Source organism: Cavia porcellus, unplaced genomic scaffold (genome assembly GCF_034190915.1).
Source record: "Cavia porcellus strain 051 isolate PalLab524CR breed Dunkin Hartley unplaced genomic scaffold, mCavPor4.1 scaffold_5, whole genome shotgun sequence".
In the NCBI taxonomy this organism is placed as follows: Eukaryota; Metazoa; Chordata; class Mammalia; order Rodentia; family Caviidae; genus Cavia; species Cavia porcellus.
This window is the reverse complement of record NW_026947488.1, coordinates 98,566,955-98,589,214: the sequence shown is the minus strand read 5'-3', so window position 1 is coordinate 98,589,214 and position 22,260 is coordinate 98,566,955. Positions and strand designations below refer to the sequence as shown.

Sequence of the window (22,260 nt, the reverse complement as noted above, 5' to 3'; positions counted from 1 at the left end):
CCATAAAAATTTGTTTATACTATCACACATAATAAAATCCAATAAGATACAACATGATAGAACCAACGGAAACAGAAGAACAAAAGCTTGGTAGGACTTCAAAACAAGATGATATTAAATCAGCATTGGCTATTATAATGCTTGTTTTCTTCATAATATCTGTTCAAACCATCACAGACAATAAAATCAAACAACCTAGAATAAAACCATTCCAACTAATGAATGAAAACATTATAAGGCTTCCAAGCAATATAATGGGGAATCGTGATTACTGCACACTTTTATGTATTCTTACCATTTCTTACACTAGGGAGACTATTAGTTTTTTTATACATGTGAGTTTGATTTATTTTGCTTATGAGTATGGTCTCAGGCTGTGTCCATTTATTTATAAATACCTCAATGTGATCATTCTTTATAGCTGAGTAGTACTCCATTGTATAGAAATACCACAACTTTTTTATCCATTCCTCAGTTGATGGACACTTAGGTTGTTTCCAAGATCTGGCTATTACAAATTGTGCTGCTATAAACATGGGTGCACATATATCACTATAGTATGATGTTTTCAGTTCTTCTAGGAATATTCCTAGAAGTGGAATAGTATTTAATAACCTTTAATGTGCCCCAAGTTTCATTGGCAGTTTCCTTGCCTTTATTTTATGATTTATGAAAGAAATCCTTCTACCATTTTTCTTTTCTTTTGGTACCAGGTTGGGCTAGAATCACAACCATGCGCTTGCCAGGTAGGCACTTACACCACTGAGCTAGATCCTCATGCCCCCTTTTTCTTCATTAGATTGGTTAGTGCTTTATCTATTTTGTTGTGATGTTATTTCCTTCCACTTTTTTTCTTTGTAGCACTTTTCTAATTTTTAAGATGGGAAATTCAATTTATTTACTTTTGTTCTTCTTTTTTTTATTGGTACCAGGGATCAAACTCATGACCGCACACTTGCAAAGCAAGTGCTTATGCCGCTGAGCTAAATCCGCAGCCCCCTTACTTTCATTCTTTTACTTATTTTGTTGTTGCAGAAATTTAAGGTTATAAGTTTTCCTTGAATTACTGCAATAACTAATGCTATGTAACTGACAGGAGAGTAAGCAATGAGAAATTTTAAGTCTGTTTGACAAGGGCAGATTGAGCTGGTTATAATGATGCTTCATCATGATGGAAGAATAGAAGGATAAGCTATGGAGTTTACCAGTAATTGTGAAATTCGTATTGTTCCATAGCTTCCTAGATTTAGTAAGTAGCTGCTGAGACTATGGGCTATAGGGGTTTCTATGTGCTTTTGGGAGTTATGGTGGAGGCCATATACTGGTAGCTATGATGCATGGCAGCCGTATTAAATTATTTGCTCGAGTTAAAGAAAATGTGAATTGTTGCAACTGAAACAAGAGATAATGGCAAATTCTAAAATTTCTAAAAGGAATATCTACAAAAAGCAGAAGAGCAAGATACAGGATTGAAGACTGTTCAACTTAAATCTCCAGAGCATCTAGGTTTACATGAGTATTTTATCACCTGAGACAGTTAAATTTTTTCTGCTATACAAGGACAGCTTGTTTCTTATCTGAGAGTGATGGGAACAGGACCTACCCCAGTCTTCATCAAGGGCGGGAAACCAACGTTTACTGAACAAGGTAAATGGGCAGTGATGAGAAACAATAAAATGAATTTGTGATCACATCTAGGTTTTCAGCTATGTTAAAATAGCTATGTTAAAATTAGATAAAAGCACTCCCTCTGGTGGATCCTGAGTGGCTAGAAGCGTTCGAGCCGAATACCAACCCCCACTTCTCCCTTGTTTCATCCATGGAGGATTTCCACTCAGGTGGAAACTGTACACTGGATTCTATAGATACTCCCTTCTCCCTTCTAAGTCCTCCCTGTTGATTGCAGTGGGAGCACTGTGCGCCTTACAACACAACCATGGGCTCTAGGTTGGTTCTCCAGGTTGGGTTAAAATACCTGACGCCTGTAACTTAAGAACAGAGGTTTATCTTGGTTCAGAGGCTCACAAGTTTCAGTTCATGATTGACAGGTTCAAATGCAGAAGCACCATGCAGAGGGGTCTGGCAGAGGGAAGCTGTTCATACCATGATGGGCAGGAAGTGGAGACAGAAGAGGGGTATACCTTTCCAAGTCATACTTCCAAAGACGCCTGTTATGGTTTATGTCAGTGGCCCCTCAAGTCTTATGCAATCATGGATGGGGCTGAATCTAGTGTTTGTGATTGGTTTGTTGTCTAGCACTGTGATTGATGGTATGAGTGCTACACCCGCCCAGGGCTGGAGCCAGCATACACAGTAAGGGCGAGAATAAGGGATATCCCTTTTTCGCTTGCTGGTTGGAGTCTCATTGTTCATAGGGTCTGTGAAAAGCTGCCCCCCAGCCATGCCACCCTGCCTTGCAGCCAGCTGAGTATGGACTGAAACCTCCAAGAACTGTAAGAAATAAACCTTTCCTTCCCTAATTTTAGGTGGCAGGTATTTTTTCTCAGCAAGGAGACAAAAGTAACCAAGACAGCATCCCCAGCCAGGCCTCACCTCCTAACAGCACAGTCGGATCTGAGTGGATCTCCAGATTACCTCGCTAATGGGCACAGTGCCTATGATCCAGTCATCTGGCAAAGGTCTCACCTCTAAGCATAGGAGACCTTTGGGTGACACCCCACATTTAAACCACGGCAAATGAGAACCCAAAAGAGAATCACAATTTGCATCTCAAAACTCATTACATTCCAGATTTGAGATTTATTCATACCAACAAAATAATCAGAACAAAATATACACTAATTTAAAAACGAAAAGATTATAGTGATATAAAATGTTATAATCTCTTGCAATTGTGTGAAAGTGTTTTTGTTTGCCTCTACATACATTTCCAATCATAAAAGAACAGCCAACATTAAAATGCAGTGAGGGCTTGCATTTCTTCCATTGAAAGAACATAGACAAAATGCTAAAGCTTGCAGGCTACAAGGGTATTACCACGAAGCAACAAACTGAACTAACGATTGAAAACATTAATTTCCAAAGCCACACACATATACATTCACCTCCTAAATAAACATTTCATGTTCTTTCTCAATGCTCTATAATGAATTTTTTTTCTTTTTACTAAGAGCAAATTAAGAAATTACTTTCCTCTCTTTTAATTGGCCTCGGAAGACGCACTATCTAACTCATGAGATATTCGGATTTTCAGGTGTTCGTCTTCCTCCTTACTCTTGGGGTCTTCGACGCTGTGGAGCTCCGGGCTGTGCAGCTCCGGGCTGTGGAGCTCCTGGCTGTGATGCTCCTGGCTGCGGAGCTCCTGGCTGCGGAGCTCCTGGCTGTGATGCTCCTGGCTGCGGAGCTCCTGGCTGTGGTGCTCCTGGCTGCGGAGCGCCGGGCTGGCTCTGGCGCCTTCCCGACTGTCCACCGCATCGGAGTGCTCACTGCTGTGGTCTCGGGCCTTCCGTGTGTGCTCTCTGGGATGCTCCTGGCTGTGGGTCTCCACACTCAGGTCGTCCAGCTGACTGGACTCGTGACTGTCCTTGCCATGGCTGTCCCAGTCAGAGGGCACATTCAGGTGCTGGGCAAGGAGCACAGCCTGGTGTGCTTCGTGGGACTCCTGGCTTTTCACATGTGAGGTGAGGTCCTCGTCTGTGACATCGGAGAACTGAAAAACAGGAGATGTATTACATGAACAGCCAGCGACAGGAACGTTACACTTCTTTTTTAACATCTGTTTTAAAGGTCAGATGTTACTGAAGATCGTCTAAATCTGGCTAAGAAAAAATAGCTTTAGCATGTACGGTACTTTTCATTGAAGTGGTCTAGCGTAGTATGTATATTGCTTTTATATGTAATGCAAACTAGGAGACAGGTCTTGTTATGTCTGATTTACATAAAGAGAAAATAAATTAAAATAAGACTAGGCAGAACCCAGACCCTTTACTTCTAGGTTCAGACTAGTCTGTGACTCTGCAAATACTTTAGGTATTTAGCTTCAAATGTGAGCATCATATTTTGCAAATAACTGCTATTTTATCAAAAAAATTTTTTTCTGTAAAATTGTAACTATAATCAATGCTTTAGAGTCAGGGCTTGAAAACCACAATTCTGTCTGAGAGATAAAATTAGGAAGAAATAGGGTGGACTTGAACACCACCAAGCAGAACAAGCTTTTGTAGTTAGTGCTCATAAAGCAGATTGCTGATAAACATTTAGCTTGTTGCTGAATGAGGGATACGCATGAGACTGGTCCCCAGAACCAAGCTCTGGTCATCACCCCTGGGTGTGTCTGCCGAGAGATTTACCTGACTGTCAGAAACGTGGAGCTTCTTTGACCTTGACCTCAGTCCGTAAGCTAGACTATCGCCTCGCCCGTCAAATGTTTCTATAGTGGGGACAATGGGACTGAAAATGGGGGTTTCCGGGCCATTCGTGGGGGCCTCGGTGACCACTTCATCAGATTCATCGGAATGGTCAGACTCGTTGGAATGGTGAGCATCATCCTCGTCATTGGGGTCATCGGTGTCCAGGTCTCCATCATCTTCATCATCCAGGTCGTCCATGTGGTCGTGGCTCTCATTCGAGGTGCTTGGGAGGGTCTGCAATCAGGCTGGCCACAGATTAGTGTCTGGGTCTTATTTTACCTTTTGGATGGCACTAGGCTTTTAGTCTCTGCCTTGTTTACTCTCAGAATCTTTGTGTTCACAGTATAATCCAAGGTTTGGGGAACTGATGTAAGCACTTTCTAATCTCCCTTCCACACAGGGCTGAAGGAAATAACACTGAAGGATTCTTGGTTTCCAATCAAAATCATTTTCATAGATGTTTTTAAAGTCAAATTCATAGTATAAACATTTGTACAACAGCATTTTTTTCTTTGTGTAAACACATATTTCAGCTTACTAAATTTTACTATATAAGATACAAATACATATTTGTGAGGTTGACTTTTCTATTTGAAATGAAAATTCTAAGATACCAGGACATCCATATTTTATGTGTACCAAAACCTGTAACAATTTCCCTATGTTATTATGATAAGCAAAAGGAGACCGCTACGCATGTCTATCCACACTGCAGCTCAAATCTTTCCTTTGAAGTGACCAGTTAAGTTCTATTCAGCTTCAAGCCAGCAAATATAATGGGCCATTTATCTAATTTTTCTAACTATGGGTACATAATCAAATTAAATTGTAAAGAAAATAAATTTATTTCCTTAGCCAACAAATATGCTAATGGTCCTAAGAATAATACTTATTAAATTATTTTGTCTGGAACAAAACTACTCTCATGTCAAAATTTTGGCCTTTGTATGATTAATGATATGCTTATAAGGTATTAGATGCTTTAAAAATATCTTACATGAATTGCACGAGCTTAATGTTTTGAATCAGTAGACATTTACTACAACACTAAACTTCTCCCAAAAGGTCTTGTATTTCTGATATTTAGTAAGTACATGTTTTATTTCTACGCAAGTTTTAGACTGACAATGTGTTGGAAAACTCGCTAATGAGGTTTCATCAGAAGAGAGCTCAAATGATGATTTTCTCCAGCTCTCCCATGTTTAGGATTTGAATTAAAGTAAGAATGTACCTCTTGTTTCAAGTCGTTGGTTTCTTCAGAGGACATGGCATTCTGAAAAAGGAAGGATTCCATCAGTGTGCACCATACATGCTCAGTTTTGGTTCAAAAGTAGGTCATTTAAATTCAAAGCAGGTCTTATTTTTAACGTCATTGGTGGAGAGCTTAACGAGGGAAAAGCCCACAAGACAGATCTACTGGTGTCGTAAACACATTTACCAAGAAGTGGGAAGATTCATGCAACTAACTGGCTTGGCCAGCTTGGTGTCTATCTGTTATGATGGATGTTTCGTTGTAAGAAGTCTGAAAATACCTGTGGTGCTAGGAGATTCTGCTTCTGGGATGGGTCAGATTTTAACCATGAAGATGCAGCTTCTGGGAGTTTGTTGTCGTGCTATGGAAAAAAAAGTCACATATTCTTCACTTTTAAGAAAAGAAATTGATAATTTAAGAGTAATATGAGGAAAATGTAGATAAGAAAACTGAACAGAATGAAACATTTTCAGGAATTCCAGAAGGCCACAGCTCATCTTCAGGTGTGTGTTCTCCTAGACTTTTCCAGATTTCCTACTGCTCTAAATCTCTGGGATTCTAGAAGGGAGAACTTTGAGCTCTTCATATAGCTCCTGAATGGTCTTGCTGTCATGGCCTCATGTGCCTTTTAAGAAACCCAAAGTATAATAAAAAGCAAAATAAAAGATGGATAATGGGAGGTGGTGAGGCAGATCTTTCTCATCAGGGAGGGAGAGCAAGAGATGGAGGGATTGGGAAAGGAGGGGAGGAAAGAGGATGAAAAAGGAGTTAAGATGGGCTTTCTTTACGTACCAACTCCACACATGAAAATGTTTTGCACTACGAACATGCCTGACAAAAAGACATGAAAAATGCACCTCGGCCATACTTTATTCCATTTTAAAGCCCTCATTCTTGCTTCTACTGTGGCCTCTGTCTTCCCTGAGCACGTTGCTTTTTCAGCTTGTTATTGTGATTCCACACCTGTGTTCTAAGTCAAGCAGAAAACATATGCACGTCCACATCCACCCTAGAGACACACAGGCCACACACTGGCTCACAGGATGCCTCTCCGGCTCTGTCACTGGGAAAGATCTCTGCTGCAACCCCAGCAGCCCTGGTCTGGCCTGGACTCTGTGCCTCTGGAATGGGGCTCTGTGAGCCTTTTTGTCTAAGCTCTAGGGACAAGGACTGTTTGTTGTGGGGCTGGCCCGGTTTCATGTATTGTGGAGGGGCAGGTACATCTATGGTGCTGCTTGAATAATTGTAATAAAGAATTCGGTTTGGTCTTATGCTTGGCTAGGAAAATGTGATCTCAAGTCATCTGACAAGCACAATAGATGCAAACAGCATAGATTTCTTTTCACAATGGGCTTGTTAGCAAATATCTTACGCGATATTGTGAGCATTGTGGCCATACAAGCAATTCTGATGGGCAGCTGAGGTGTATTTGAAACTCGGCTTTTCTCTAAATACATTAGAGGATGAAATTTTTGTGATAAATACAGAATAGCATGTTGGTTCATGGACAGAAAAAGTCATACAAGTCATACAACTCATTTTATGTGACAATACTTTGGGGCACTACTTTATTATATTAAAAGGCCTCAATGAGGCTTGGTCATGCACGCCTTTAATCCCAGAATCTGAGAGGTTGAGGCAGGAGGATTGCAAGTTTGAGCCTGACCTAGGCAACTTAGAGACTTAGCAAGCCCCTGTCTCAAAATTAAGAACCCAAAAGGTCTGGGAACATAGCTCACTGTGAATGGCCTGGATTCAATACTCACTCGCACAGACACACACACAAACACACACACACACACACACACACACACACACACACACACACTTTAGCTTCAAGAGACTATATTTGTCAAAAACTATACTGTATCTGGTACTTTCATAGATCTATAACAGGCAGTCAATAAATACTTGGAAATTAACAAGCCTGATTGTGACAGGTAATTAAAATTACAATAGATTTTTATAGCAACTCTTGCAATAAATGCAGAAATAATTTTAACTGGTGAACCAAAAGACACTTACCAGCTTTTCTTCAGAGCTGCCAGAATCAGCCTGCTTAACCTTTAAAAAAGAAAAGAGGAAAAGAATGTGATGTGAGTGTGTTTCAGGCACACAAGTCATTTATTTTCAAGAATTTTTTTATGATTCAGTTGTACTCACTGGGAAAGAGGAGGCGATGCCTAAGAGGCAAAAGCAAATCACAGTAACCCTCATGATGGTGAATTTTCCTGGAAAATATTTGTAAGGGACACTTGTCACCCTCAGAGGTGAAAACATGCCTTTCATACGTGCAGCATTCTGAAAGAATCACGAGCAACACATGCTCTGTGGAATCACTTCTACTTCTTAGAGAAAACTGTTCTTTTTACCATTTTGGTGTTCCAAGTTAATATTTGTATTGCTACCCCTCTCTCATCTTTGTTAGAAAAAGAGAAAAAATTTTAATGGGTCTATGCTTGCTGACTCTAAAATTTAGAGGACCCACTATTATCTAATATCACCAGCTGTCCTAAAACAAGTCAACAGTAACTTTAATAATCAAAATAAACTTGTGTGAGGGTTCTTATTTTTCAGGAAAGAAAAACACATAGAGAAAATTAAATCATGGAAGAAATTTTCCCTCTTCCTTTCTCCAAAATGCATTTCAGTCATGATTTTTGCCTAAAATTATGATGATAGTTCTTAGGCAAAATACAGTTATGTTGGAAGCTGGTTATTTAAGTGAGGTACTTTAGAAATTTGAAATGAAAAAGGGACAATGTCCTTTTGTGGTAGTGAGTCATAAGCAGTGATAGTGAGCAGTGTCACACAGGTTAGCGCTTTGAATCCAGAAGTAAGGTACTGTATTGAGAAAGGGCTTTCCCCCTTGATCATGAGATAAACGATGTCATTCAAAAAATAACATTGTCATTGGCTTATTTTAGCACAAGAGAGCCTTTCAATTGCCTTCACAACCATCCACACACTGGATATGATTCAGGAACGATCACTGCAAAGACGTTTACTTTTCTCTGACCAGAAGCAGTAGTTTTAGTGCTTCAGGACCCAGTGCAAGTATTTTTAAGTTTTGTATTTGACTGGGCCCCAAATGCCTTAGAAACCTGTGACCCGGGAGAGCTGCGCTGAACCTATTCTGCTTACTCATGATGCCACAGTTAAAGCTAACAGTTCTGCAGTGGAAGCTGCTCTCCCCGGGAGCCAGCTGGCTGTGTCAGCCACTGGGCAGCCAGCGGTGGGCTTACCTCTGCGGGTGTCCTGCAGGGAAGGCTGCGGCTGCCCAGGAGTCAGGCGCTGGAGGATGCTGTCTGCGCTCCTGCCTCCTCTCGCTGCTGCTGACAGCCCGGGCCTGCGGAATTTAAATGCTGCTCTGGACGCCTCCGCAGCCCAGGGAGGCGGGGACACAGTCATGAGGTTTCTGCCAGGCCCAGCCCACCTGCTCCCACACTTCCCACTCTGGTTTTGTGGTTGAAAAGGAAAATAACAGCCCCCAGTGTGTGTGCACACATGCATGCACACACACACAGGCACACATATACACATACTTATACTCTACAGTTAAATCATCTCATGGATAGAATCCTTAGCTAGCTTTTTCATGGATGAGGCTGGCGGTCAGCATCCTGGAAGAGCACCTAGGGCTCCTTAAGAAGCAAGAAGAAAGGAGCTTAGAGTCCTCACCAATATTTCAGTGGTGCCTGCGGATGAGGGCAAGATTATTAATGTACATCCCTAAACGCAGATAGGATGAACATTTTTCTGTTCGAGTTGAGATAAAGGTCATATCTGCAGCCACGTCCGCTTCTGTCATTGCCTCTATTGAAGACCACAAGGCTATTGTTCAGCCACACAATGAGTTCACATACCTCCCTCTCCCCTGTGCGGCTCAGCAGCTCAGTTATGCGCTTCCAAGTCTGTGGCCGCTCTCTGATAAGACACATGGCACCAGTGACCTTGAGGCTCCCGCGCTTGCCTGTCCAGATGGCGTTCCATTAACCTTTCAAAGGCAGGGATCTTCCTCATACCCTCTCAGTTGTTTAGAGGTGATGAATCTCGGCACTGTACGGGTAAACTATTCAGCTGTATAAAGCGGTAAGATGGTGGTTTGCTCCAGAAGCTGCAGAGGCAAAAAGTGCCACCTAAGATAAGGAGCCCCACGGGAGGACAAAGCTTCTAGAAGCAGACCTTGGCTTTGTCCTTAATGACCTGTAAGACCTTGGGCAAACCATGTAAACTGCCTGCATTTGTTTCTTCATCTGTAAAATGCACACATGATCATCCAGCTCACAAGACTGTGAAGAAGATTCAGTGAATTAGTATACAGAAAAAAATTATATACTTGGCACGTGTAGTGTTAGATACAAATAACCTGAAAGGCTTGGGGATTGTGTGCATCTGTTAGGGTCTGCTGAAGTTCGTAGCAGGAGCAGATGATCATGATTTGTTATGTCTTTAAATAGAATAGGTTATTAGGAGGCGGGGAGGTGTAAGATCTTTAAATTGTGCATATTAAAGCGTAATTCACACCTCTAAAGGAGTAGACTCGGTTTCTGAATTGTCTTTTTCAAGTTTCTCTCCAAGGATATGTAATTACTCATTGAGAAAAAAGTCAATGTCTACAAAAGAAACACTTTGCTAAGTGTTTAAAAGGCAGGCAAATGAGAGAAAATTGCAGAGGAAGTCTGAATATTAGAGCAGAATTCAGGGGTTACAGCCCTCCAGATCTATTTTAAATGTTTAGTATTACCTGAAGATTATTTACTTGCTTCATTTACCCTTTTCAGGTAGGAGATGGTTGTTACATTATTCATTTGCCTTATGCCTGCATGGTAAGCCTTGCATGTGAATTATGATTAGAGATAATTGATCCTACTATTACACTGGTTCCAAAGTGTCAGTCCTGTTTGCCAAATACTGCTTTTAGCATAAATGCAGAATAAATGATTTCTTACATCGGCAGCAGTATGATTAATCCATACGTTTTATGAACATTGTATGTGAGGAATTTGTCTCTTTTGAGTTGCATGCATTCCAAATGAACTGATCTAACTGTTTCGGGGGTTGTTACTAAAATCGAATCCATTTCTCTTAAGTTTAAAACACGCAGGCTGTAAAGTTCAGAAGCTGACTTCTGCCTTTAAAACCATTCCTTTTCCTCCAAACACATTCGCCCCATAAACTTGTCATGGCTTTAAGTAAGTGGAGGGAAGCCCCCCCAGAACTAGAAACAAGGTTTCCGAGGTGTCACTGGCGCTCGCCCTGCGCCCACCGGGATGGCTCAGCGTGGACGCAGAGCTTGGGAGGAGACCTGGCTGGAGCCCCTCGGTGCTGAGAACCCTGCCCCTGCCCTGAGCCCCTCTGGTCATAGCTCCGAAGCGCCACTGGGTGGCAGCGTTTCTGAAAGGGATTTCAGACTATCTACACGGAGACGTGCTCCGATTCCGGTGGGGGGGAACTTGGGTGTATGCAAGGCCAGACCTCTGACCCGCGGTGGAGCCCTCCCTCGGTTCTCGAAATTCCAGGTGAGGACGCGTTTCTCGGCGATGACCGCGGAGACCACGCTAGCAAAGCGTTCTGTTCAGCTCTGTCCACGCCCTCAGCAGTCCCAGGGGGACACCATGGTCTGCTTCTGGGCTTCCTGCACCCACGCAGAAGGTTAGGGACACCGAGGCCTCAGGCAGAGTCAAGCCTGGTCAATTCATGCTTGAAGAATGTGTCTGGGACGCTTCAGAGCTGAGTAGATGCAGCGATTTGTAAGGGACGCGGTTCTGCAAGGTGAGGACAGGACGGTGTGTCCTGCCTGAGCAGGAGGCCCCTGCTTCTCGCCTTTTGTCCTCATGCAAGCTGCTGACATGTTTTCTGCCTAAGCTTTTCCAGTTGTCAGAACCCGTGCGTTAAACAGTTTAAACCAGAGACTCTCCTGAGCTGCAATATTTCCGCTGTTTCCGTTCCTGATCAGGCTGGAATAAAAAAGTCAAAATGTCCCCATTCCTTGTAAATTTTGAACGTGAAAATACTTTAGTTGTTAAACCGGAATACAGGAAGTGATTTGTGATCTTAAAACACAGACACCCCTAAAAAGATGGGTGGAAACATAAAAATGACATTTAAAATTGTATATAACAAAATTTCAGTGTCCAAATGTGACTTAAGTTTTGGACAATTCTATTATATTGACCTCAAGTTTATTTGGACTTTTATATTACAGTTTACTTAGCAAGATGTAACTATTTCAACTTTTTTAGCTCTATAATTATTTTCCCCCAGATTCAAGGTTCAGACATGCCTCTGAGCACCTTGACAATACCACTAATCTGATTAAGCTCCCCAGAAGCTGCATGTGATACTGGTCATGGCAAGCCTCAGGAAAGGTGTTACTGATCAGAGGGAAAGAACAAAAGTGAGGCTCAGAGGGACTGTTGTCAACTTCAGGCATGAAACTGGAACATTTCAGAAATGCAAAAAAGGAAATATCACTGGACCTTTCATTCCATTACTCAACAATTTTGACAACAACATCCATCTTCTGAAAAAGTGATCTTATCATTGGCAAACACTGACTGAAATGAAAAAAAAATTTTCACTTTAGACCCAAAGAATTGTTACAAAGTAAATAACAACTATTCCTGGTTTAGGAGTTATGCGTCTGCAACTAGTTAACTGAATTGGTTGCTAAATGAGGAATTGTATATAATATATACATCACAATATTCAGAACAAAAGAATTCCAACTCCATAACTTTGCTATTATTTGCATAACACTTGCATGCAGTACTGTAATGTGCAACAGAACGTAAAACTACCCTAGAGTACAGTACCATTTACAGAATGACAACACTGTATAGACAAGGTAAGTCCAGTCAGTAAACAGGTAGGTTGTTAAACAAAAAACAGTTGTTTCAATAGATTGTTGGTTACCCACTCAGCTCTCCATGTATTACAACAATTTCTATACGTATAGTTTTGGTTTATGAATACAACATGTAGACACCGTGCTTGAGTTTATTGTGTATTGATATCTAATGCTTGCCAGTACTCAAGACTCCATTCTTTTCCTTTGTTTTCTCTTTCTTTTCCCCTCTCCTTCCGTCCTTCCCTTGCTAGGGATGGAGTCTAGGGCCTCATGTATACATGAGATAAGCATCCAGCCTCTAGCATCTTTTCTTTAAAAAAGCATTGCTACTATCTCTGAGGGTATTCCAACACACTTTAAATGATAAATTCTTTAAAGTGGACTTAAATTATTAACTTTCAAAAATGTCACCATTCTTAATCTTGAAGAGTTCATATGAAAATCAGTTAAGAAATTTGAAGCTTATGTAGCCAGTGAGGTGAAGCCAGTGAGTTTCCCGGGTAAGCAGGAAACTGTGGGTGTGGGCAGAGAAGACAGTGGCGGAGACCCTGAGTCTGCACTGGAGCTGAACAGCATCATGGGATTGGGCTCAGGTAGGAAGGCCCCCTTCCATGCTGTAACCATGGCAGCAGCATAGAACTCCACCCCTGCAGCATCCAGGGGAATAATACAATGCCTCCTGACAATGACCGGCATTTTGCAGAATGTCTTGAGGAGAAAGAAGAGACATTCTTTGAAATTAATTTGCATTATTGAAAATCTCATATGTGGGTCATTTTTGGTAGAGGAACCATGATAAAGTTGTTATAAAAAGGGGAAGATTGGACCAGGATGTGGCTCAGCAGTGTCGCATTCGCCTAGATGGGAGCCTGTGCCAACAAGAAAAGGTACAAAATAAAAAAGAAAAACAAAAGAAAGAAGTCAAAAACTAGATAACACACAAGGCAGCCAAATTAAACATTTTACTGGCCATACTTAGCTAAGGTGATTCATTTGTTTGGCAATTCTTAGTAAGGAATAATTTATATTAATGTTCCTATTCCACAGCATAACATTCATGCTTTAAAATACATAATCTGAAATTGTCTATAAATGAAATTAAATCAGTTTTTAGTCTCTGAATTTCTCAACAGAATATGACATGTGTGGTGCATTCTTCCCAAGGTATTTTTTGTGCCAACAAATACTTATTCAGTGAATGAAGAAAATGTATATAATTATCATAAATGCATATAATTATCATAAAATGTATATAATTCTTATGTGAGCTGAGTCAATCCTGATTACCTTCTGTTGTTTTCTTTTTGTTTTCCTTTGAGACAGGGTCTTGCTGTAGAGTTGGAGCTTCCTCTAACTCACTATGTAGTCCAGGCTGGCCTTGGACATGCAGCAATCCTCTTGCCTCAGCCTTCCAAGTCCTGGGATTGCAGGTGTGCACCACTGCAAAGTGTGCACCACCCAGTTTTTGTTGTTTTCATAAAGACCTAAATTGAGCTTCTCCTCCAGCTGCCATTAAAAGGAGCGTTCAGGCTGAATGGGTCACACCTGAGAAGTTTAGGCAAGATTCCTGGGCCAGAAGGGGAGCAACTGGGTGAAGCCATTTCTTACGGGACAGGAGGGCTTTGGGTGCTGGTGTCTGCCCTGACTCCAGCCTTAGTTTTCACCAGCTTCTTATCTTAGAAACCCTACAACACACATGCAGTCACCATTCTAGTTCAAGTCTCTGTGCCTTGGGTCACACTGAGTGTTCCTCATGTCTAGACTGTCCCTCTGGTCCCTCCACAACTGCCCTTGAAATGTAGACCTCCCCTCTCCGGGGTGAGTACCAAGCATCAAACCAGCCCTTCAACAGCCCTTACCAACCTAACTAAATAGAAATAACCACTCCTATCTTTTGCCTGTGGTATATACTGCACTTGGTCTAGCCAGCACCTGCAGTACTTCCCTTGTCTTAAATGTTTATCCCTTTGTACTAAAGAGTAAGCACCCTGCAGGCAGGGAATAGGGTACCCATGCTTGCACCAACAGTTTCCAGATAGGCACTCAAGAAATACCTGGGGGACAAGTGAATGGAGTACTTCTCTAACAATGTATCTGTTCCATGATACCTACATGTAAATTTGCAATTAGTACCAATTCCTAGGACCTGGAGGTACTCTTGGTTCTTGAAACAATATATACATACACTGTTTAAAAATGTTATTAAAGAATTTGAAGAGTCTGGATTTTCCTCATTTAAAAAAATTTTCTTTCTACAGGGTTCTGGTAATTCCTTTCACTTCTCTGAGTTTAAGTTTCCTTGATAGAATAAACTTGGATTATTTCTAAAGCCTGTTTTAGCCGTAAAATTCTGTAATGTTATGTTTTTTGGTTTGTTTGTTTTGGGTTTCTTTTTTTTTTTTTAGTTCATGAGGAATAAAATGTTGACATTACAACAGGAAGAGCAAATGGATGGTCAAAATAGAGATGACCTCCAGAGTACGAGAAGTTCAAATTAACCAGAAAGAGGAGATTTTGACAAACACAAACAAACCTCTAATTGACTAGCAGACAGTAAAGGTGAACAGTTAGATACTTTTTAGTGAAAAACGTGTGTGTTTTGCTATCTTTTAATCATCCATAAAAAGGTAGTGAACATTATTGTAATATTGTTAGTAAAGAATACTAATATTTTAAAAAGCAGGGCAATCGCTTCCCTCATGTAACTTTAAGGTCCATCTGTCATGTGCTGAGAATTTTTGTCCTTATCTGTTGCAATATAAGTTTTCTTGTGATCTCAAATAGGGTTCAGAGTGTGCTACACTAAGAGTGGCAGACTGAGGAGAAACCAACCAGTTTGGCTTGTTTCTTTCCTGGAAAATGACTCCTGTGGTTTCAGGGGCAGTTTCCCTGCCAAGTGGATCAAGCATGTCAGTCCTGGCCATAACCCGGAGATGTTTTTAGCCTTTTCTTTCCCGCATGCCCATCCTCTTCATTTCCAAGCACTGTGGGCACCACTGGCCTAGACAACCTATTCATTTCAGTTCGTGTCTGATGGAATTGTTTAAGAGTTATTTAGAACCCAAGTGTGTGATCAAATTCTGGGCTTGTCATCCATTCCACACACAGAATCTCCTGCTTGTTTTTACCATAGGAAATATTTCCTTGTAATTATTATCCCTTCCATGCTTACTCTTTCTGTGTGAGAATGCAAACCCAAGCCACCTGAATTAAGTTCATGGGCCCAGGTATCACAGTTCATGAGAATTTGTTCGGTGCCCGCACCAGGTGCTGAGCAGATAAACTTTGGCCATGAACCTGGGTCTTGGTATATAGCTTTTGGGGATGGGGTTTACCAACTGACAGAGAGCTCCAAGAAGGAAAGTGACTGGGTCCAACCCAGTTAACCTGAGTAAAAGTGGTAGACTGTAACTACTGACAAATAAAGCCAGGATCTCATCACTAGAAAACAGAACCTAATCAAAGACATTTTCATACTAACCATAAAAACTCTTTACTCTATTTGACTACAATCCTCAATGAGTGCACATATTAAAAACAAAACAAGACAAAACAAAACAACAACAACAAACCAGGGCAACAAAATGCTTCCCCCAAAGCAGATCCAAAGGGCACTAATGGAGAGGAAACCATATACTAAATGGCCGAGTTATACAAAAGCATCAAAGAGGAGGCAAAGAAACTTGATCTCAAAAATGGAATAAACAAACAGAGGAATTAATAAACAAACTTTTCTGACTCTTTAAAGAAGAATCAGATAAGAATTTAGAAGAGTTAACCCAAACTAATCAAAATATGAATGGAAAATTTACCAAAGAAATAGAGTAAATTTCCCAGCATAGACAATGCATCTAACCATGTACTTTGATTTAATATAATTGCCTTATGTGTTGTTCATCATACAGATAAGCGAGGCATATTGAACTCAGAATAACTGCAATAAAAGAAGAAGCTCCACATGACACATCAAGTCAAAATCACAGAAGTCCAGTACAAGGAAAGAATCTTAAAAGCTATCAAAGGAAAACATCTCTAAGTGGAAATCCCATTAGGATTATAGTAGACTTTTGAACATACATTTTAAAGGTCAGGAGCAAATTATTTCAAGCTCTAAAAGAAAACAACATTCAACTTAGACTAATATGTTCTGCAAAGCTATCTTTTCAAATTGATGGGCAAATTAGGACATTTCATTGCAAAGAATACCTTAATAAAGTTTATGACCATCAAACCAACACTCCAAAAACTTCTCAAGGGTATCCTAGACAGAGCTAATAAAGCCCAAAATACCAAAAAGTCTGATGCAATGAATACATCAAGCATGGTGAGCAGTTAAACAAAAGGCAAAAATAAAGAAATCAAGAACAAAATTATGACAGGAACCAAGTCAATAGTTCTAGTAATAACTCAAATGACCTCAATGCCCCAGTGATGAACCTACTGAAAAAGAAATTAGCAAAACAGTATTAAATTAAATACTGAGGGAGTTAACCTAACCAAGAGGATTAAACACTGAGGAATTAACGTAGTCTCTGTAACAAAAGCTATAGCACAATGTAAAAGGAGATTGAAAAAACATCAGAAAACAGAAAGATATCCCTTGTCCAGGAAAGCAGAACCAATATTGCCAAACTGTCATCCAATACTACCAAAAATGATATATAATTAATGCAATCCCAATCAAAAAACTAATAGCATTCCTCACAGAACTAGAAAAAATGACCCTAAAACAGATACAGAATCCAAATAGAATAGCAAAAGCAATCCTGGGCAACAAAAACAAAGCAAGAGACATCACAATCTCTCATTCCAAGTTATATTACAAAGCTACAGTGATAAAAACATCATGATAAAATAGACATGTGGTTCAGGGGAAAGAGTAGAAAATAGACATAAAAATAGACATGTGGTTCAGGGGAAAGAGTAGAAAATATAGAAACAACTTTAAAGGCACAGTAAGTCATCTGATCGTTGACAGAAGATCCAGAAGCATGTGCTGAAGGACAGATATCCTCTTTAACAATTGCTGCTGGGAGAAACCAGCTACCCACACGTGGAAGATTGCATCTAGATCCATATCTGTCATCACACTCCAGAGTAGAAACAAAATAGAAATAGACATTAATATCTAGATATTAAAACAGAAACACATAACCTGCTGGAAGATAAAACAGGTAAAACTCTTCGAAGACATAGGCACAGGTAGGGACTGATTGTAGAAGGCATAACATCAATAATCAACAAGTGGGATTATGTCAGATTCGAAAGTTTCTGCACAGCAAAGGGAACAACCAATTCAGTGAAGAGACAGACCACACAGTAGGAAACACTGCCGAGCTACCTACCTCTCTGACAGAGGACTAATATCTAGAATCTATAAAGAAGTCAAATAAATCAAATGACTGAAAATGAAAGACCCGTCTGAAAAGTTGGTGAAATGAATACACGGTTATAAAAAACAGAAGTACAAATGTCAAAACATACATAAAAATGCTCAGTGTCTTTGCAAATTACGACAACATTTAGATGTTGAATGGGTAAGAAGAATGGGTAAAGAAAATACAATATTTATAGATAATGGAGTACTATTCTGTCATGATGAAGGATCAATTTAAGCCGTATTTTGGAAAGTGAATGCATCTTGAGACCCTAATGTTAAGTGAAATATATCAGAGAAAGAAGCTTAAATATCATATCACTGTTCTTATATGAGAGATCAAAAATATGTCATTTAAAGTATCAATAACTTAAAGTACAAATACTATAAAAATTTAAAATATAAATAATGAAAATGTTTAAGTATAATTTTAAAAATTAAAGTCTAAATAATTTTAAAAATTCAAAATATAATTTAAAAGTTTAAAGTATAAATAATTTAAAGTATAAATAATTTAACTAGTAAACAATAGGAAATAGGGAGATCTTTTTTAAATAGGAAGAGGATGCTGAATGGAGGGATGAGAAGAAGGGAGGAGGAGATACAATAATTAAGATATATTATGTGCATGTATCTGCTTCCCACAAATATAACCAGTACATACTATAAACACGTACAATGAGAATATAATTAAAAACCATGCTGCAAAGGCAGTGAGTTTCAGTGGTGGTAATGAAAGAAACCTTCAAACAGAGTGAATCATTTTGCCTCTAACAAGTTAAAAATCCAATAAAACATAAAGCTTTCTTTCCCCCCCTCTGTCGCCCACTCAGTTAATGTCCTGAGAGGGCCAGGAGGCATCCGCTGTAGAATGTCCGTGATGTACTGACATCTTGCTCTTTTCAAACAGCTCTGCAGCTTTGCCCTGTGGCAGTGTTGGAGCCAGTGAGGTTTATCTGAGGCACGATTATTGCTAATTACAAACTGTCCTCAAATGGCCCTGAGACACCAGTTCAAATATACCTACCCATGGGTGAATATCATTTGTGTCTTCCTGAATATGTAAAATGCATAGATCTTAAATACTGGCTTACTCGATTCTCTGGACTCTGAGTGCGTTGATCATTGTGTTTTAATTGGCACTATCTTCCTAGAGAAAGGCACGTTTCATAGCCCTACGTTTTACTAAATTTGAGTTCCCTACAGTATCTACCATGATAATTATGGCAGTTGCTGCTGGCTACACACCAAAGGCTCATCCTATTGAGAATTGGTTTCTGAGGCAGCTGCCCAGCTGAGGCTCCATTGCTTAGCCACCCTCACCCGCAGATGCAGCTGTGCAGCCAGCTGTGATCATGGAACATACCGGCTTGAGTCGTCTGTGGACCAGAACTCTGATGCTGTATATTACATGAACTAGCAACACGCTTGTTCATGTACTATTCACAGCCCCTTTGCTTTTATTTCGTAATTAAGCTTCCCGTTGGGGCAGCACTTTAATTTTCTGGCTTGCTTGGCGACAGGGAAGGTATTGATGAAGTTAGGATTAAGCCATCTAGCTATATTTGGTAGCTTAAATGTCATGTTCTTTGCAGCTTTGGGGTGACTTTTGATTACTCGTAGGGAGGGCTATGCTTACAAATTAATTTTAGTCTTTATTGCCTTTCACCGGGCCAAGTAATCCATGTGTGACAAATTCTAGGAAATTTGCAGAATTTTAACACACTCTGCATTCCCAGTATAGGGATGACCATAATTAGAGGAAGCAGTTTATGGCTGGGAGCTGGAGTTTTGACCCTTTCCCGTGGATTTCCTTGATATTCCTGAACCCCAGAGGACTTTAGGTCTGTGGTCATCGCTTGGCCAGGGGTGAGCCAAGGCTCTCTCTTGTCAAGCAGCCCAGAGGCTCTGTGTGGCTCACCAGCACAGCTGGCACACCCACTTGGCTGGATTGAGGAGGCAGTGGAGTCTAGGGTCAAAAAGCATCCTCTTCTTGTTTTAGACATTTCCAACACACCTCAGATTGGGGTTTCAGCTATGTTTTTGTTTATGTGGAGTTGGTTCAAACCTAAGGAAAGTTGTGGTGTTCTAACCTCTTCCAAGATTTGAAACATACATCTTCTCTCATCAAGCTTGGTCTCTTAAAAATAGTTATGTCTCAGAGATGATGGAATTCTAGATAGAGAAAAAAGTAACAACTTTTCATTTAAATCTTGTATTCCTTGATGTTTAAATGAATAAAAAATATTTTTCTCTTTTAACAAGAAAGAAAATAAACATACTGTCACAGTGTTTTTGTAAAATTGAGCAACCGATTTTCTTCTTGTGGTCGTGTCTTCCATCCTGAGTGTCTGCCTGGTGAGTAGGAGGATTAGGAACAGGAAACAAAATCAGTTAAACTTCCGTCCTAGTGTTCCAGGAACCAGTGAATGTGTGGTTATTTTGTTTATAGATCTTTTGGTCAGAGGGTTTGAGTGCTTTCCACAAGAATGTATGAGACATAAAAGTATATAATGAACAGTTAAAAATCATTGAAAAAATAAAAAAAGTTTTGTAGAATTCATTCCAAAGCATCAATAAAATTTATGTGTAGATATTGAACAACAACATGAAACATCTAGGTCTGTATATTAGGCTTTAAGTACTTATTTTATTCATTCTGAAATAGCATAATTTAGTATGCAATGCTAAAACACCAGTTCTAAGTTGTTATAATTTAAAAATATGCATTTATATATCTTTTCATGTATTTGGGAGCATCTTTGAAAAAAGAGACTTCCATTTAAAATCGCACTTCCAAACCATGTGTTACCCTTCCTAGATTCCTTTTAAAGATCCACTATCTGAACACTGGGGACCATGGACCGTGGACTCTCGGGGGCCTAACCAACTCCAAGCCGAATCCTTGTCGGGACATGGGCATAGTTTCAGTTTATAGACCACCAGTACCTGTGTTAGTGCTCCCCAAGTGGAGCTGAGTAATTGGGATAGGTACCATCAGCCTTCGAAGCCTAAAATAGTAACTACCCAGCTCTTCACTGGAAGTGTGCTCACATTTCTTCCGGGTGACATAGTCTTCTTAGTTCAATTTATTCTTTAACCCACGTATGTGAGACAATCCTCCAGCCTGGCTCTGACCCTGTCGTTTTTGGTTGTATCCAGTCACCTCTGAGGTGTGGTTGCAGTATCCCATGTGGTGCATAGGTGCACGAGGTGAGTTCGAACCATGCCATCTGACACTTTCTTTTTTATTTTTACTCATCTTGATAATGCTTTGCATTTCAGTCTGGATAAGACACTAAATCAATGGTAGAGTGGGTGACTAAGAAATTTCTCATTTTCATTAACTCAAACATCTCCATATCATTAGGGTACTAATAACAATATCAATATCTTATATGTGTATTTATCTTTAAAAATTTTAAATGCTTCCTGATTAACTGTCAGAATAAATGCTTGTAACAGTGGTTGCTTCTGGGAACCAGATCTGCTTGGGTAGGGACACGATGGGAGGGAGACTTAAATTCCACAGGAATAACTGAAGTTTTCACACCATGTACCATGAGTGTGTGGCTTATCTATTGTTGAGTAGCAAATTAGCGTGAGCTTAGCAGCTTAAAGCAGCATGATATTGTCTGAGTGTCTGTAGGTCAGGGTGGAGGCCTGGGTCCTCTGTATCTGCACCTCACAAAGCTGCTGTTGAGGTGTCACCCAGGCCTGGGTCTACTGCGAAAGCATACATAGCGTCTTAGCATTGTGTTGTCTTCAGGATTTGGTTTCTTGAGAATTATTAATCTGATGGCTTACGTTCCAGTGAACTAGAGTCCCCCTTGCTCACAGCATGCAAGCCAGGAAGGCAGGAGGGAGTCTGATACGGAACAGAGGCAGAGTTACAGACACCCTGATCATGGAAGTGCCTTCTACTGTCTGTGCCCTGTGCTGCCCCCTGGAACAAGCAGGTAGGCATCCCAGACTCAAGAGGAGGGAATAGAAGTGGCAGACTGTTGAGGGCCATAGTTAGAACTCACCACCATGAGGTGCACATGCTATATGTTTAGTGAAATTAAGTAAGCAAAAGCACTTTCAGAAATCCAACCTCCTTAAATGAAAACACAGGTCTCAGTGTAATATGTGAGAAGTGGGTTCTGCCCTCGTGAGCGGAGCCAGTGTCCTAACCAGGGCCTGACAGGAGCACTCTGCCCCCTTGCTGCCCTTCTGCCTTCTGCCGTGCAAGGACAGAATCTGCCTCCCTTGAGGAGAGGTTGCCCATGGTGCCACTCTGGGGCAGGGCCAGCTGTCACCAGATACTGAACCTTTGGTGTGCCTTAATCTTGGACTTCATGCCTCCAGAATTGTAATAAAACAAATTTATGTTCTTTATACAATGCTCAGTTTCTAGTATCTTGTT

General features: G+C 40.4%; 1 protein-coding gene and 1 pseudogene across 1 annotated transcript; one reads left to right on the top strand and one right to left on the bottom strand.

Moving 5' to 3' along the window:
- Positions 1-2,740: 2,740 nt before the first annotated feature.
- Spp1 (secreted phosphoprotein 1) lies at positions 2,741-8,990 on the bottom strand. The gene is made up of 7 exons (XM_023564932.2): positions 8,868-8,990; positions 7,786-7,853; positions 7,648-7,686; positions 5,903-5,983; positions 5,602-5,643; positions 4,311-4,604; positions 2,741-3,670 (listed from the first exon to the last, which is right to left on the bottom strand). Exons 2-7 carry the CDS (start codon positions 7,837-7,839, stop codon positions 3,161-3,163), a joined length of 1,020 nt encoding a protein of 339 aa, XP_023420700.2. The 5' UTR covers positions 7,840-7,853; positions 8,868-8,990; the 3' UTR covers positions 2,741-3,160.
- Positions 8,991-18,768: 9,778 nt separating this feature from the next.
- LOC111756712 (U4 spliceosomal RNA) lies at positions 18,769-18,938 on the top strand (annotated as a pseudogene).
- Positions 18,939-22,260: the final 3,322 nt, after the last annotated feature.